At 49.5% G+C, this 17,911-nt stretch overlaps 1 protein-coding gene across 1 annotated transcript; it reads right to left on the bottom strand.

Annotated features, from left to right (window-relative positions):
* Window positions 1-2,783: 2,783 nt before the first annotated feature.
* On the bottom strand, window positions 2,784-16,267 carry LOC104502999 (chromosome unknown open reading frame, human C17orf85; the record flags this gene model as incomplete). The annotated part of the gene is made up of 12 exons (XM_010147183.1): window positions 2,784-3,072; window positions 3,537-3,701; window positions 4,566-4,723; window positions 4,907-5,192; window positions 6,248-6,354; window positions 6,674-6,773; window positions 7,478-7,586; window positions 8,480-8,553; window positions 10,663-10,791; window positions 13,513-13,638; window positions 14,493-14,598; window positions 16,202-16,267. Coding segments are annotated over 12 exons (1,662 nt in total), but the record flags the coding sequence as incomplete, so codon positions are not given.
* Window positions 16,268-17,911: the final 1,644 nt, after the last annotated feature.

Here is a 17,911-nt window from a genome sequence, read left to right as displayed (position 1 = left end):
GGAGGGGCAGCGCTGCCCTCTCACGCTCCACCAAAACTGGGTCGGGCAGTCCGATTTCAGACCTTTTATTTGGAAAGAACAGCTGGTTACGTTTCAGTATTTTCATCTTATGATGTCTTCTTGAACTGAAAATGAGGGGTTTTCTCTTCCCCGTCAGTCCTTGGCCATCATCTTCAGGGAAGAAGCAGCCGCTCTCGCTGTCGAGGCCGCGCGCTCCGCGTCTGCCTGGGGGCAGCTGCAGGCAGAGCCCACAGCCCCACAGAGTTCTTTTGAGGTGTAACAGTCGCCCGAACCATTTACCAAAAAAACACCTTCTTAAAACGGCAACAACTGCCCCTAAGGACCAGTGTGGCCCTGCAGCGAGTCCCCTCAAACAGAACCGTTCTCCCTCTGGGACACAGATTCTCCGGCCAAAGCCAGACGTGTTCCCGCACCTTCCAAGCCCCGTTAAGTTAGTAAGACGCGTGGGCTGCACGTCTCGGCGTCAGCACGCCGGCTTCTGCGTCAAATTCCTCGGAGCGGCCAACACCCAGGAGCTCAGTGGAAGACGGAGAGCGCATCAGCTCAAGCGAAGAGCCGACCAGCGAAGGGGCCTCGGAATGCTCTGTGCCATCCCCGTGCCCAGCGGGTTTCGGCTGACCGTCTGCGGAAGAGGCACCCACTGGGGATGCGGCGCTCGCTGCGGTTACCAAAACCCAGCAGGGTGGGCGACTGAGGAAGACTAAAGCCGGAATTCCTGCTATCAGCAGGCACGTTTCGAGGCTTCTCCCCGCATCAAAAAGCAAACCCAGGCGAACCCTAATTACAAACACCCCTCTCCGCAGGTCCCTTCCACAGCAAACCTCTCTTTTCCTTGCCGGGCTACCACGGTCTCGTTACCACACACGCCTCCCCCAGACCCGGGTGACACGCAGGCACTTGCAAGGCGCATCCACGACAGCCCCGTGCTAACGGCTCCTCCCCGCCGGCACCTTTGCCCACACCAGCTTTCTTGGAACTCACACCCCGTTAGTTCAGATCTTCTCCACCAGCCGAAGAGATTCCCACTCTGCCCTTCCCCAGGCTCAAGCCCAGCACTGACACGGGAACACCGCGGCCTTCAGCGACAGCAACGCCAGAGCGTAACCCGCTGCTGAGCCTAAAAACGCGCCGGGGTCCGTGACGACGCAGCAGCGTCTTCAGAGGGCAGGGGCACGACTCGCACCTACCAGCTCCCCGCGGGAAAAGGAGAGGTCAGGCTGGATTCAAAGCGGTAGCACAACACGACGGTTTAGCGGCAAAGAGGCACGGGTTCAACACGTCTTAGCGGGACCTACAGGGCACGGCGCGGGTGTGATTCTACGGGGAAGCAGTGAGGTAACGCACGGAAAGATGAGTCATTACGGCGATCAGACCCTGCGGTCACTGACTGCCAACAGCACTGGAGACGTTCATATACTGTAATTAAACGGAAAATCGGGGTGGGTGTCGCAAACCCAGGAAAAAGCGAGGCTGGAAGCCCTGTCAGCCCCAGGGTGCCCTTCGGCTGCTGCCCCTTTCGCTCTGCACACCGCTGTCCCTGCGCATCAGAAAGCGGAAGAGAAGCCAACTGCAGACGCTTCTGCGAAGCGTCAAACCTACTCAGTACAAAACAGGGGAAAAAAAAAGAGACCAAACGTTTGTTAAAAAGCAGAAAGATTTCTCACGGACATTTTGGACTGACCAAACCCAGGAAGCGGGGACAAGGCAAACAAGTTTTCCGACTGCCAAAACGCAGCAGACAACAGTTTGGCTACCGGTCCTGCTTACCAGAACGCGGCGTGCTGGACTTGCTCCTTATTTAGAATTCCTGGCCACCAAAATAAACATCATAGGCCAATGAGCAAGATCTGCAGTGGTGGCTGACCAAACCGTTTTCCTGCCTGGAGCGGGTACGGAGCCCTGCCCACGCCCGCAGCACCACTCCACAATACCGACAGGAGACAGGGATCCCAGCGGCTTCCCTCACTCTTGCAGGCGTATGCGCAGAGAACACCACTACGGCTTCCACCGTGGCCCACAGGAGAATTCTCAAAGGTAAAAATATATGCTTTGAAATTGCTGGATTTCTTCAAAACATAATACAGGTGAAGGAAAAGAAATGTAATTTCTCAGCATGTAACGACAAAAGAAATTTAAACCCTCGGGAATTTCCACAATTCCCAAACATCCAACATCAGCAGAACACAGTACGCCCAAACCACACGAGCAGAATCCCCCGAGAGCAGAGACGCTACGTGGATACTACGTGAAGTTTCACCGTCCTACAAGGTTTAGCTGGGATTTACATTCAGTACTTCGGAGGAAGGGAGCGTGGCAGTCCCTTCACGCCCTGCCCCTGCTGCTGCCCGCCCAGACGCATCACTGTTACTACTCAAAAGGAAAGGGAAGGTGCTGGTAAGAGCCAGAAGGGCCAGGCAGTGGTGGTGACGATGAAACGCCCTGTTCTTTGGATGAACTCTGAAGTATTTTGATAAAAGGCTCCATGTTAAAAATACCAAGAACAAAAAGGTCTTAAAAATACAGAGCGTTTCCGCCTCTTCTTAAGTTCAAAGCTTGGGGAAAAGTGTTTTGCTAGAATTAACTACGGGTTTGCTATAATGAACATACATGACAATGCCCTACGTACACAGGGCCAACCACAGACGCCAGACGGACGCGATCGCTGCGGGTTCCAAGCGGTGTGTTCACCCCTCTTCGTGTGAGAGGGACGGACGCCCCCGGAACCTTCGCTGCAGAGTCTTGGCCAGCGCCCGGCCTCTGGCAAAGGAAATCCTGCCACGCTGCAGTCACCGGCTGAGGGTCAATGCAAAACCAGTCATGACTCGGTGTCTGATCCTGAACTGCTTTCTCGGCTGATTTCAATCTGTAGAGAGGGTAAATTATCCAGTCGACTCTTTTTTTGCCGAGATTGTTCTTTTTCCTTAATGAGAGCTCCCCAAACCCGCTGGAGCTCTGAATCATCTTCCTCTGGAGATGCCACAGGGTTTTCAGGTTTATCTGAAGTCTTTTCTTGTGTCTTCGGAGCAGACCCCAATCGGGTCCATAAATTACCTAATCAGAGGAAAAAAAAAATTTTTTTTGGAAGACAACAGGGCTAAGGAATTCTGGAGGAAGTCTGAAGAGCCTTGTCTTAAGTTCCCCGCATCTCCCAACTCCTCCCACCCTGACGTCTGGCGTGGAGCTGCGCTCCAAAGTGGCGCTGCAACTATGGGAGGCTCAGGGCAGACCTGTCCAACGTTCCCCATCGCGGAGACGCTGCACACAGCTCTGAAGTGCCACCGCGTTCATGACGCTTGGCCTGTGACCGGTTCTGACCGCAGTCTTAAGGCCATCCTCTACTTCTATACAAAAATCTTGCTCGCAGCCCTACTCAGCTCAACCCACCTGCCTGCGTTCAGATTTCAAAGCTCTGACGAACATTTCCAAATTCACCTTTAGTTTCACTGAACTGAACATCTTTCTCAGACTCTGAAATCAAAGGAATTGCAGTATTACATGTTCTCCATAAAACGAACCTGATTTCTTCTCCCTGGTATCAGAGTAGAGGCCTTTGACATCTTGCTTGGGGACTCCTAACCGGCTGTGTACATCTGACACTGGTTCTCGACGAGGAGCAGAGGTACTGCTTGGAGGTTTACTTTCTGGAGAGTGTGGTCTTTTTCCCAGCCTCTGCCGCACATCTAGGGAGATTTTTAGTGATTAAAGTGAGAGAAATCATGTTGCATTTATCCTAGTCCTGCCAGCTAACGTTACGCTCGTTCACAATTTGTACAACTTCAAACTCGAAGGATTCTTTGGTTTTATCATCCCTGTAGTTAGTCTTTTCATTCATGTCTCTCACACTCGGATTCAGTCCTGGCAAACTCTACAATACAACTTAGCCAGATTTCACTTTTCCTTTTCTTTGGCAAAGAATTTGACAGGTAAAGTTGTCAGGCTACGCTCTGCCCAGGAGATCAAAAGCGCAGCCTTCCCCGCCCTGCTGCACTTCTGTCTTAGCAGCGCAGCGCGCAGGCATCCAGCACAGGGTACGGGTACACCAGAACTGGAACGCCTCCAATGCTTCCGTCCAGGTAACAGACACCTTGCTTTAGAATTCCAACACTGCTTGACATTGTGTAGAATAAAAAGAAAACCAGAATAAGAATCCTAAATACACTAACTCTTAACCCATAATGCCAGCCTTATGTTCTGAAGTCTGTCTGGATTAGGCAGACATTCCCAGTCTGAAAGAGGGTTCATGCTTCTAAAAAACAAAGGCAGAGGCACTCACAGGATTTACGCACCAACTTGTCAGAGCCCCAAAACGTGCAGGAGGGGGTAAAATATGCCAACTTAAGTCCTACAAAAGGCAAACTTCCAGTTATCAGCCAGATAATCCTCTGGACACTGTGTATGTCCGCAGCAGTGGAAATGGATGCAGAAACTGCTGCTGAAGAGAACTCCCTCAGGTTTGGTAGCTCCACTGGAGCACAGATGTGCAATGAAAACATCCATTCTCACGAGCTGGTCGCAGTTCTGCACAACACCAGGGCTTACGTTACCTGATTTCACAGTGCTGTTTGCCTGACGCGGCCCAGTATTACTCTGACGTTTTTCTTCTAACAGCAGGCGTACATCTGCCACCTTCTCTGCCGACCCTTTGCTGCCGATCCGGTTTCTGATATTCCTGCTTGCTATGCTATCCGCGCGCATGGAATTCCTAAAAGGCAAAAAATATAAAAGACCTCACATTACCGTAATAGTCTGCAATACCTGCGAGTGCCTACAAAATGTTGTGAAGAACTGAAAAAAGTAACTTCGACAGCTTCTTCCAGCTCTGGCAGCTGTCAGTAAGGAGAGTCTGGAATGCCCTTTCACTGACACGTGCATAAGAAATGCTCACCTGATGTTCTTCAGCTGTGACTCCACCTCATCTGCATACATCGTCATCTTCATGCTCTTTTTGGGCGAGGGTGTGGATATCATTTTCAGTTCAAGATCATAGTCCATTTCGTCAGAATCGGACGCACTGGCACTCGATCGTCTCGCTGCGCTGCGGTCTCGGGCCTGTTTGAAAGCCTGCAGTTCATCGCGGTACTCTACCACAACCCTGTCATCTTCATCCATATCCTGATCTTCCTCCTCCTCTTCTTCCTCCTCAATAGGCTCCTCAGGAACATTTACTAAGCCTGTAGCAAAACAGGTTCTGATGAACTGAGGTTTATCATTCATATAAAGTACCTTAAAACCAAAGCAAAAAAACCCGTAATTAACGATCCACTACACGAAGTTTTGTTGTTCTCTAAGGTTAAAGAGAGAATATTTTGCAAAACATTGCAAGTGGAATCTATCCTACGGAACAGCCGAAGCAGCAGAAAATCGCCACAGGAGAAGGCACGCGTGGTGCTCACTGGCGCGGGAGCCTGCTCAAGCAGACAGCTGGACTGATGCATAAAGCACAGCTGCCCCGCGCTGCAGACGCGGCTCCTACTCCCTGAACTAAGCAGAACAGTTCCTGCGATCCTGCAGGGCTTAAAGTGACAACTGCTGGCTCCGTGCTAATCCCCCATCCCATGAGCAGTAATGCCAAAAAGAACACACGTGTCATTCCCACGAATCCATCGCATACAGGGATCTGCATCAGCACCGGAGTCACCAGCGGTGCGTCAGCAGCCGTTCAGCCAGCAGGACACCGGCAACACGCAGAACCCCACGTGAGATTCGCTAAGTCCACGGCTGTATTTCTAAAAGGCCACTCCCATGAAACTTGGACACTGCGTTTGTCTCCAAGGTTTTCACACCCATTCTTTGTCTAGTGCACACCCCCAGCCTTAGGGAGCGGACGACATGCAAGCTTAATTAACAGAGTTTTCTAATCCTTACTGCGCTACACCTAGAGCTTGCTTTTTCACAGAAGAGTTGTCAGGGCAAGTACAATGAACAGCCAAGAAGTTCAAAGAAACTGTCTCTTCTTTTTGCCTGTGATGCTACAGCCCTCGCGGCCTACAGCTGCAGAAGTATCACAACAGAAGCAGCAGCTCTTTTGCTAAGCCATGAGCAGCACAACGTTCCTGCCTCAGCTGTGCCCTGCAGACTCTGAAGGCTGATTCGGTGCTACCCCTATTTTTTAGGAACAAACAAAGCCTCACGTAATCCCCTGCGGTGGTGAAGGGGAAGTGCAAGTCCTTTCCAGCCTCCATTCCCCAGACGTGTCCTTACAGCGCGACATGCTGGCATCCGTTACCTGAATGACGATGTTTGTAAGGAGGAGTCAAGCCAACATCATCCCCAATGAGTGTCCTTTTCTTCATCACATCCCGATGGATTCGGCGTGAGTGGTATCTTCGTTTCCTGGAAGGCCACAAAAATGACATTCCCGTCACTGAAGAGGCATCGTGAATGAGCCGCATTCAGTCCGGGACTGAACGTATGTGGTTATCACTCACGCCAACAGCAGCCACCGTCTGTGTCAGACCTGTTCTGCACATTTCAAATCTAACCCTTTACTTTCCTGAGCAAATACTCCCCTTGCAAATTCTCAGACACACAGGAAAAGCAGTATTTGTGCAAAAGCAGCATCTACGTAAACTGAAGAGGACGAAAATCCACACATTAAACCAGTTTTAGACCAATTCCCTGGGACGTTCCAATCCCTCTGCCCGACACTCACCAAGAATTGCTAAGGATCCCCTTCATGCCCCCGTAATTCGGATTGCCGTATTTCATGTAATACTGGCTTCGCCGTGCAGCTCCTAGCTCTTTTTTGTCATCTGAAAAAACAGAAATTAAAGGAATATTTCCCACTTAAAATGTGCCTTGCAACACTAGAATAAAAACACATAACCATCCAGTCAGACACGGAGTGGAACTAAGAGTGGACGTGTTGCAGAGCCGCACTACTCCAGGCACCTCTTGAGAGCTCTCCTGCCTCACCAGTTTTGTTTGTGTCTGGAAACTTAATTCCAGGGAGACCTGAGTTTCTACACACCAGCTTAGCAGACCACTCCACCCCACTGCAACTGCCGAAGGCCACTCCTACCCTACCCGTGACCTAACTTTCCTTCACGGACGTGTCACTTCCCACGTGGCCCAGAATTTACATGGATTTCCATTTCACTCATAATGTAACATCTCCACTGTATTCAGAAATAATTCCCACTGGTACCTCATCAGCATCTCAACTGCTCATGACATAGGCCCCCTGGGGAGAGGGCATCATGAACACCGTTCTGTGCTACGGGGAAGAACGCCGGGAGCCCCAGGAAAGATTTAGGTACGATCGTTTTCAAACAACATCAACTGGATTTAATTCACAGGTGAAATGTGGATTTATTGCAAAATCTTAATACCTAATGATTAGAAAAACCCTAACAATTTTGCAAATGAAAATTAGGCATTTAAAGTCATTAATTAGTCAATAAATAAAGCTACCACAAGCAATTAATTCCTTATGCTTGTTAAGCTCTTCCTTTACCTTTAGTAGCAAACCTCATGAAGAGCTTGTTTCCTTTAGCCAGCTTATTGGCAGGGCGAAGATCGTTACGCAGGAGAGAATCCTCTTCTACCTGGGAGAGGGCATCCAGCTTCAGGGGGGGCAAAAAAAGGTATTTTGGACTCAAAAGTGAAGTTACAGTTGAACAAAACCAGACTGCTCACAGAGAAGCCATCAAGTGATTGTTAAAAAAGTTTCTTCACAAATATGCTCAAATAAACTGCTTTTTTCCTGACAAACTAATGTGAATATTTAAAGTAATTTGCCCTCAAGATTTAAAATATTTCCTTCTCTTCTTTCATAACGTTTTCTTGGATTATGAAATCCGGTATCTTTCAAGTGATGCTGTACTGCTGACTGAAATGCAGACAACAAACAGCACCACTTGGACCCCGAAAAACAACCATTTGACTTTTTTGCTTGTTCGTATCTAACTAGTTTTACCAAGAGGTTCTCATGTCCTCTCACAATGACTACAAGACTTTTTTTTCATTTAAATCTGCTTTATGGGAACTGAAATTCAGACGTCGATGTTGCACCAGTGTTCACGGAGCTGCTCCCCAGGAAAACGACTCACCGCACCCCTCACTTGTTCAGCCGGTGAAGATGAAATTACTCAGCAGCCATGCCCGTGCTGACTCCCACACATACCTACGGCCAGCCTAAACCCCGTCTGCCTCCACGCGCTGCCTTCAGCGCCGGAAGGCCGCTGCCTTCCACTGCCGTTGTGTCACTGCCCCCAGCAGAAACAGCAGCCAGCTCCTGCATGGCGGGTGCCGCAGCACGCTCCATCTGCTCTCACAGACCACTCTTACGCAGTTCTTGTCACCCGCAGCCAGTCTGCGCTGCCTGTCCCTTCCCCTCCTGCACTGACAATTAACTGCCAATTGCAATTCGAGATGGTCAAGGCTGCGACGTTCCGAAAACCTTACGCCAGCCAGAGCAAACTTGGGTAACGGCGGTCTCGCTCCCCTCCGTACTGACCTCAACGTCACTTGGGTTGTCATCCTCAACCTCGCCTTCTTCCGTCTCATCATCAGAACTTTCCTCCTGTTTTTCTAGAAGGAAAATAATCGGAGGGGTGGGGGGGTGGAAACAGCCTCCATTTTAGTGCCTGGGTGACATTTCGTTATTACCTACACACTCTGAGATCAAACTGAAGGCGCCACCCTCTCTTCTGAGCAGCTCAGAATAACCAGAGCAGTAGAGGCCTGCGGAACTGGCAGCACAGGTGAGCAGAGACTCACACCCCCGGCAGCCGCTGTGCGGATCACTGCCTGCGGCAGCACACAGGGAGGGCGAGCTCTGGGCTGGCACGTGAAACTGCACTGCGTCTCGGGGTACAGCGGCCAGCAGCAAGGCCAGGACTGTCAAAGGCACGTAAAAGCCTCTTTCCTTCACCTCCCTTTAACGCCCTGCAAGGTCCTACAAGTGTCCAGTAACAACACAGGACACGTTCTGTTCAAAAGCTCCGAAGTTTCTAAGGGAGACCAGGAGAAAACACCCAAACTTAGTGACTTAACTTCAAAGGGAAGCAACCAACAGAAGAGCGCAGGCTTCCACAGCTGCCAAAACTGTGAGGTGCCTGCACACATCTGTCAAGGTTCTTTTTGGCGTGGAGTAAGAAAACGGGTAATTCAAACAGTCCTTCAGAAAAAAAACAGAGCGAGCAGCACATACGGACAGCACGCGGCACACACAGACAGCGGCCAACATGCACCAATGTTCCTGCGGAGATCCCAACGTAATTCACAGACACCAGGCTAAAAACCCCTCCTCTACATTTCAGAGCTCTGTATCTTAATCCCACCCAGCAACAGACTTGGAAACTCAGAACTGAGCACTAGCTGCTCAGGAGATGCTCAGAATTTTCAAAGAAAAGAGTAAACCACAGTTAAACTGAAACCAAAGCAAGAACTTGGGTAAACAGATGAGCCAAATTCAAACCTGGATAATTAAGCTCATCACGGACAGCATGCAAACACTTTTTCCCCCATACAATAAGCTGCTCATGCTTCTCAAGGTCAAGGCCAGCTTCCCCAGTTGCCTACAGAGCCCTCGGGTTCCCACCTCAAAAGGGAATGCAACCAGGCCAGATGAGGCCAGTGTGTCTGTGTGACCCTCACACCTTAGATGGAACTGAACACTTTGTACTTCATCCAATATCCCATTTTTCCAGATGAACAGGAGTAATTTAGATGACAGTGTTTATTTTGAGATGTAGTGTAACGATGACGTAATAAAGTAATGTGTAGCCAACAAGATTAATTAGATGTACTAATGCTCCAGACAGCCCCTAATCTCCCAAAACTTCATCGCAAGTCTCACTTGAGGCAATATCAACATTTGCCCGAAAACTGAAGCCACACGGATGGCTGCGCAGCCACTGCAGCGTGGAGAAAAGGCAATGAGTTAGGAGGATCCACACGTGTAACCATGGCCTAAACCCCAAACTCTCCAGAGGGGCTTCTGGCAGCGCCGCAAACATCTCGGAGAGAGACGGGCCGCGTGCGTTTTGCTCAGGTGGCACAATCTGCAGAGTTCACAAACACAACGTCTCCTCGGCTTTTACGCGTGGTGCAGCACTCTGACCCGCAGCGGCTCGTCTCTCCGGCCTGAGAGCAAGACACCCTGAGGCAGCAGAAGCCTGATTTTTAATTTACAGCCATACAAGTAAAACAAAGGATGGCAGTAGCAACTGTGGTGTTCCAAACCCGGGACATTTTCTTACACCTGGTTTTTCCACGCTCAGAATCCATCCTTTTACTGCCGCAACTGAACTGTGGTGTTCCAAACCCGGGACATTTTCTTACACCTGGTTTTTCCACGCTCAGAATCCATCCTTTTACTGCCTTAACACACATCACAGCCTGACCTGTGTGCCACGTTGCCACCACGAATATCGCCTCTGCATCTGACCCAGCATCTAACCGCTCAGCATCGGCTGAATTACTGCTGTTGCTCTAGCTCCAACCCACCTTTTAAGAAGCAGCTTCTTCAAAAGGTTTCCAAGATGAAAGCCTTTTTTAAAGTGGCAGAATACATTTACCTGAAACTACACGACAGAAGCTCCTTCAGTAATTCAGATTAGGCAGTACCCAAGCACAAGTTCAAACGTCAGTGAGTTAACTGGATGTCGGGTGTCGTATACACGCATCTCAATCTACCTTTCTTGGGTTTCTCAGCTGTCTTCTCTTCGTTGTTCTCTCTGCTTTTTGTTTTCTCCTGGTCAGGCAAGGAACTCATATTTATTAGGGCCCGTGTTGCTGTTACTTCATCAAGCCAGACAACATTACCTAGGACACACATCAACACACAGGAAAAGAAAACGCGGTTTGTACAACCAAGCAGTCACGCAGACGGCCGCGCTGGAGGGAGAGCGCTCATTTTTTTTTTCCACGGTGACACAACAAAAAGGCCATGGGGTACACCGCCCGCAGGGAGAGTCACCTTCCTTAACAGGCTTGTTAAGCTGGAAGACACCTAACTTCCATCGCATTACAGAGGGCACACACCACTGACCAAGCCCGAATCACTGCAATGCAGCGCCGTGCCTACCGGGGACGGCCGCCTGCGTGCCGCCAATCGGGGTTCCGAACGAGGGTCAGTGTATGCCACCTGCTCGCACACAGAGGCCACTAAGGGGGTGGCAGGGGAGGGGGGAGAAGAAAGAAGCCTTGATTTTTTTTTCCCCTTTGGCAATTTAAGAGAACCTTGGACCTTACTGTGGGATTCTGTTAATCTTTTCCAAAAAGCAGGAAAACAGGGGAAAACCAGAGTGCCCACTCAGGCATTTTGCAGATGACTGTGTACACAGGGTAACAATATGATTCAGTATATGCCTCAAGGATCAGCAGATGGTACTAAAATATAACTTATTAGGCCAATTGAGAGCCTTTCATAGATGTCGAAATCGAAAGAGGTGAAACTGCTTAGTGGTTTGGAGCGAAATCTTTCCCCCAGGTGCAGAAACACAAATGCCAGTTACTGCCCTGCTGTTAAGCAGAGGATATTCAGGCAGATGTTCAGACAGAGGGTATTTCAAACACAAGAAAACTAGTGCTCCAAAATACACAATTCTCTCTTAAATTACTTGAACTTACAGGGTTTACAAAGTGAACAACACCCAGCTACTAACTTCAGTGACTGGCTAATAAATTTTCCTTTATGTACCTGCTCTTCACATCTCCACATTTTCAAACCCTGCATAGTTCTACGTTCACCAGCTTGAAGCACAAGACACTGCCTAACCTGACCTTCGCACTGCGACGCCCCGAGTAACAGTCCCGTTGGGAATGTTCGCCATGCTGTGACACAAATCTCTGCTGACACGGCACTGCTTTTCCATGGGATCTCCATCAAGCGCAGCTGGCATACCCGATACTGCATGAAAATTAATCCCTAAAAGATGGGGACCCCCAACACTGGAACGATATAGACTGGTTGGAGCGAGTCCAGAGGAGGCCACGGAGATGCTCCGAGGGCTGGAGCCCCTCTGCCATGGGGACAGGCTGGGAGAGTTGGGGGTGTTCAGCCTGGAGAAGGGAAGCTCCGGGGAGACCTTAGAGCCCCTTCCAGTGCCTGAAGGGGCTACAAGGAAGCTGGGGGGGGCTTTTTACAAGGGTCTGTAGTGACAGGACAAGGGGGAATGGGTTTATATTGAAAGTGAGGAGGTTTAGATTAGATATCAGGAAGAAGTTCTTCCCGGAGAGGATGGTGAGGCACTGGGACAGGTTGCCCAGAGAAGCTGTGGATGCCCCATCCCTGGAAGTGTCCAAGGCCAGGCTGGATGAGGCTTGGAGCAACCTGGTCTAGTGGAAGGTGTCCCTGCCCATGGCAGGGGGGTTGGAACTGGGTGATCTTTAAGGTCTCTTCCAAACCCAACCATTCCATGATTCTATGCTTTTGAACTGTAACTGGGTGTCATTATGACTCTCAAACCTGCGTTCTTGCACGGCAAGTTCCCACTGGTCCCATGCTAAATCCAACCATGTAACATTTAAGGAAAAGGATAATCAGACAACCTTAGAAAGCAGCCTCAGGTACAGAGTTAAACCGTGCACTTGCTTATGCATCACCACGGGTTCACCCAGCAGCTCGTCGCTGCAGCTGCCCACCCCGGGCTCGCTGTGCTCCGGGTGTTCCGGCAGCCTGCAGCAGTGTGCCGAGCTGTCATGCACGGTGACTTCAAGGTGACCAACCTTTTGTAGCACACCGTATCTTTTGCCTTGCACTGGAACACCATTCCTGGGAACCACTCTACCAATTCTCAGGTCTTGGCCATGACTGTCAAGAAATCAGTTCCCAGCAATCCCAATCCAACTGGGAAACCTGCACCAGCTCCTACTGGGTTTAATGTGGTTTCAGTTACAGGATTTCTAGCCACATGACAATCTGAGCCTTTCAGTGCCATGAGCCAGAGCCCAGCTGTAGCAAAAGGCTCTTGTAGAGTCTTCAGTACCACTGAGGAAAGCCTGACTGTCAACCACCTCCTCTCTGCCAACGTCACCACATGCTTACTCCCCGAAACAGCCCGTGCGATTTACAGTCTACGCAATCACATTCAGCTCCTGCCTTCTTCCACCCACTAACTTCTCCATGAGCACGCACTGAAGAAGTATGGCAACACGTTGGCTGCTTTGCAGCACCAAACCACCCGAACCTGCCCAGCTGCACACAGACAGCTCAACAATCTTCTCTCGGAATGCATCTTTCGCGACACTCCCAAGCAGGCGACACTACTTATGTCAAGGTGTAGCAGCACAAAATTTGAGACCTTCTCCCCCACCACCTGGAGACCTGCAAGTTATTCTGTGCTATTTCTTTCCAACAATGAATGCTCAACCAGACACTGGGTTTGATTTTCACTATCTGCTATTAATTCTTCCTTTCTAAATCTCTTTTCACGACAGCAAAAGACAGGGAAACTGAGACAGAGATCAACGACATCTGAAGCATAGCTGTGACCACGGTCAGCAAGAAGAGTCAGCATTACAGACTGAAGACTGTTTACTTACATGATGTATCATCCAACCACTCAATATGAGCAGGAGGATACTCCTTGAAATAGGCAAAGATGTCCTGTGTGCTCATCTCATCCACCCCACATATGTAAATTGTGTCCAGTCTCACTTTAGGAATCGCTGTGAAGAGGAAGAGGTACAAACTGGTACTCGTCTGTACAGAGCAAGCTCTTATCCTTTCATCTCAGTAACGCACAGGTTTATAAAGCAAGCATTCCAGAGAGGCTAAAGGGAAGCTACTCCCAGCAAAGCGTGACATGCAGCATTCTAAACCCCCGGAACGGTCATTAGTGTTCCACAACGCAAAGCTGTAGTAAGCGCTGGTAGACGCAAGCACTGCGCAGCAGTCAAACTGCCTTAACCCTGGATCCAAAGGCGCTCCCACTGTGTACTCCAGAGCCAGAGCACTAACAGGGCCGGGGCGCGCGCAAGGCGCTGCCGCTCCTCCACCTGAGGGAGAGCTGCTACAGGCCATGGCCCAGCGGGTCCAAGCTCACAGCGGGACAAAAAGCCTTGAGAAGATGCCAAAAGCGCCAACCTGCTGTGCACAGCCCTCCTGCTGAGCTGCTCGTATTGCAACGGGCCCAGCTGGCCCCCCAAGGGCACACGCGCAGGCAGTCCAGCCTCGCTGTGCGCGGGACAGACTCCTTCGCCCACGTGCAAGCGCTCCGGGGCTGGTCTTGTCGAGGAAACTAAGGGTCCGGAAGACGAGTCTCAGACATGCAGCACTAGGTGCTGTTGCCAAACAGTAAATCAGGTACAGAAAAAATAATCTCCTTTTTCGGGGGCTGGTAAAACAAGGAGCAAAACGATAACTGCCAAGTAGTTTAAAAATAATGAAATAAAAATAAAACGGTGAAAAAAGCAGTGATTTCCCTGGGCAACAATCTGGGAAAGCCTCTGTGGATGCAGGAAATAGAGGATAAATCAAGTAAAGGAACTGCGAGGAAGTAAACAAAGGGATAAACTCGTACCTTTCTTCATCATGTCCCGATCCAGCGCCACATTCCTTTGGGCGAGATTCACTTCAGCTCGAAAATGAAAGCGTTTTGCTCTTTGTTCCTTTTTCTCAATTGCTTCCTGCAAAATGCAAAATAACGCAGCCAAAACTGGATCACATCAGCATTCCCAACAGGGTGCACTGAGGGACCAGACATTAACGTAAATCTACCAGACAGCAACCATCGCGAATAATGCTCTCAATTCTGCCGAGACCCCTAAGGATCAGGGCGTAGAAACAATTCACTAAAACCTTCCTGTGACACGTGCTAGCTTTAATGTAGGTCCAGCAACATCACGGGAATCAAGATGCACGGGAAACACACCACCTCGGACAATGCTGAGGCTCCGTGATGGAACAGTAACGTCATCTTTTCCTTCCTAAAGCACGGAAGCTGTGCTCAAAAAAAGCGCCTAAACCAAGCATTTCCACCACCTGGAAGATTCGTCTTTTGAGATCACAGAGCGCTTTCCCTGCCACAGGACGGTTTTTAAACGATTGGTACTTGGGTTTAGCCACAGCAAAACCATAAGCTTGTCTCTCCGAGCATGGCCTGGCTGGAGTGCTGACCACAGAGCCTGCTCAGACTGGGAATGCAAGCTGCTTTTCAGGAGCTCACAGGGAAGAGCTTATGTGGTGATTGTGCAATTTTTGAAATGGACCAAGAAGCTCCTTATTCTATGGAATTTCTTAGAACGTATTATACAGCTTTGGAACACAAACTGTGACGAAGCAAAAACTGCCACCAACAATATCCAAACAAACACAGACCTTTCACTGCCACAACATCTCTGACCATGTTTCTTTTTGGAGTTGCATCATCACAGAACGCAACAGAAGATGTCAGCTCTCCCCCGACCTGGGGAACTTCAATTCTTTACCAAATTACACACAGCTAGCTATTGAAGCCAAAAAGCTGATTTTTCAGCCTTCACCTGAAATCCTTTCTGTACTCTTTGATAAGCAAAACCTTCCCAGCTTCAGTAACACAAAACGGGAATTCCAGTCATTTGCCAACAAACTGTCGTGGTGGGGACTCCTTATTTGCTAAACATGAAAAACTCTTGTCAGTCCTGTCAAGCATGGAACGAAATGCTGCTTCTGCACTACCAAGTGCTAGATACAGCGGTCAGTCACGCGGCACGAAACAACAGCCAGCTCAGTATAGAGAGCACAGCAGTGAGCTGTAGCATTAAGTTTCTGAAGTTCCCACAGAATTACGTTAACTTTGAGTTCCTTAAATGCAACAGCTGTTCACATTCTCCACACTATGTCTGGGGTAACTGAAGAATAGGATGCCCTTTGAAGACACAAGGCAACGAGACTCCACTTTCCTGCCAAGCACGTTTTCTTCCCTCTGTCACTCACCTAAGAGGAAAAAACCCAGCTGACCTGTCTCAAGGGCTGTTTTGCAGCATCAAGTAGCACCAAGGCAAAGTCAACAGAAACATTCTCGGGTTTTAGCACCCAAACCTCACACATCATAATTCTTACAGTTTATGAGAGACGTTGCCCTGACACAGGCCACAGCCACCAGAACGAGAGTCCCCTGGTTGTGGAAAAATGTCCCTGTCTGACCGCGAGGCGAAGCTCCTGCGCGTACTGGGGAGAAATCAACGAAAGGGTTCTTCCTTCCCATTGGCAATATTTGAATATGCAGAACAACCAGGGCACAGAAGTTACCTTGGAGGTTACATCTATTCCAGTAATGAAGCTCCCAGCCTTGTTTTCATACCTCCTACTAGTGTCCTGAAAGAAAGCAGAACGGTGACGAGATCTCAGTGAACATGAAAGCAACATACTGGCTGTGCTGGATGAAAGATGAGCATCTGGCCACTTCTGTGAAAAAACACATCCTTTTTTCCCTGATCCTCGCTGCAAGCGCCATCCCTGGATGACAGGTACACGAGCACCAGCTCTCACTGACATCAGTGAAGGTACAAACATACCAGCTGAATCCTCTACTGGAAGGAGTCTTTCCTTTGGCAAAATTTAGTTTCCGTGTCTGCCGCTGCTACGGTTTTTCACTTACTCTCTCCCAGCAATACAGAGGAAGTCAAACACCTTTCCTAAGTAAAATTTCCACAATATCGGTTCTGGGCATAGTTGCCTTGTAAAACATGAACAGATTTAACAATTACACCTGACTTCTCAAGTGCCAATTTGCAACTTTTAGTCTCAAAAGTCAAAACACCAAGCCATATCCACAATCAAACAAGTAACTCTTACCCCTCTTCCTATCAGTATTTCAAACCCAAGCTCTGAACACCAGCAAGATGTAGCATGACTCTTTTGCTACACCCCTACCCAAAGAGTAAAACTGGAGAATGGTGTGGGAAAAAAAAAACCCTACAGGTTTCAGTGCCATCAGTCGGGACTGCTGAGTTCACAAGGCTGCACTAACCCACCCAAATCCCAGCCAACGGCCTAATCCTGTCCCTTCCATTGGCTGCCGACGTAAAAAAATCACCCGGCAATCGTCACATCTTGCCTTCTCTATGGGTAAAGGTGTCGTTTACACTTGTGCTGCAATAATTATTTTGGCTAGAGGACTTTTTCTAGAAAGTGGGCCAGTCTCAGTTCAGAAATACCAAAGTACACACAATCAAACTGCCTCACTGAACTAACTTCGTGTCGAAGTTTCTCAAAAGCTGAAAAATGAGTTATTAAATTAGTTACTAAAAAGAAAAAGAAAAGCAAAATAAGTCTGTTTTTTAAAGCCCAAGACCCCCACGGTCAAGGGCTGACTCGCGGAGCACCAGGAAGTGCAATAGGGTGCTGTCTCCCCGGCCACACGGTTGGTGGAAGCTCAAGCATGTTGGTAAATCGGCTAATTACAGATTAGCTTCTGAAGCAATTTCCACACAAGTTTTGAGAGCAAAGAACGACTCAGGAGGTTAGAACTCTGACCCATTTTTATGGATTAAAGCTGATCGTACCAGAGCTTGTACAGAACAGCTAACAAAAATGAAAAAAGGGAAACCAAAATGGAAAGGAAACCCTCAAACCCCGCTCGTCAGAGCCCACATTCCCAGTGCGTCCAACTCAGCTCTCCCACGGTCACCCCCTGCTCCCTACTTCCCTACGTTCCCTCCTTTTACACTCTCCCACCCCCAGCCTTCCTCGACAGTCCACTACTACGCCCCAAATCCTCCCCTCCAGCACCTCCTCTATTCCCTTCGTTCCCAAGCACCTCCTGGCCGCTTCCTCTCCCGGCTTTTCCCCGCGCTCCTCTCATCCACCCCAAAGCCCCTCACGGCCTCGGTCCCGCCAGCCCATCGCTCCCCTGCGCTCCATGTCACCCGTTTTCCCACGAGTGCACCCCCAAACGCCCTTACGGACCCCCGCAGCTCCCCACTCCGCCACCCTGAACCCCCCCTCGGTACCCTGGCC

Source organism: Eurypyga helias, unplaced genomic scaffold (assembly GCF_000690775.1).
Source record: "Eurypyga helias isolate BGI_N326 unplaced genomic scaffold, ASM69077v1 scaffold13662, whole genome shotgun sequence".
Lineage (NCBI taxonomy): Eukaryota > Metazoa > Chordata > Aves > Eurypygiformes > Eurypygidae > Eurypyga > Eurypyga helias.
The sequence above is the reverse complement of the archived record's forward strand: the minus strand, read 5'-3'. Positions and strand labels throughout refer to the sequence as shown.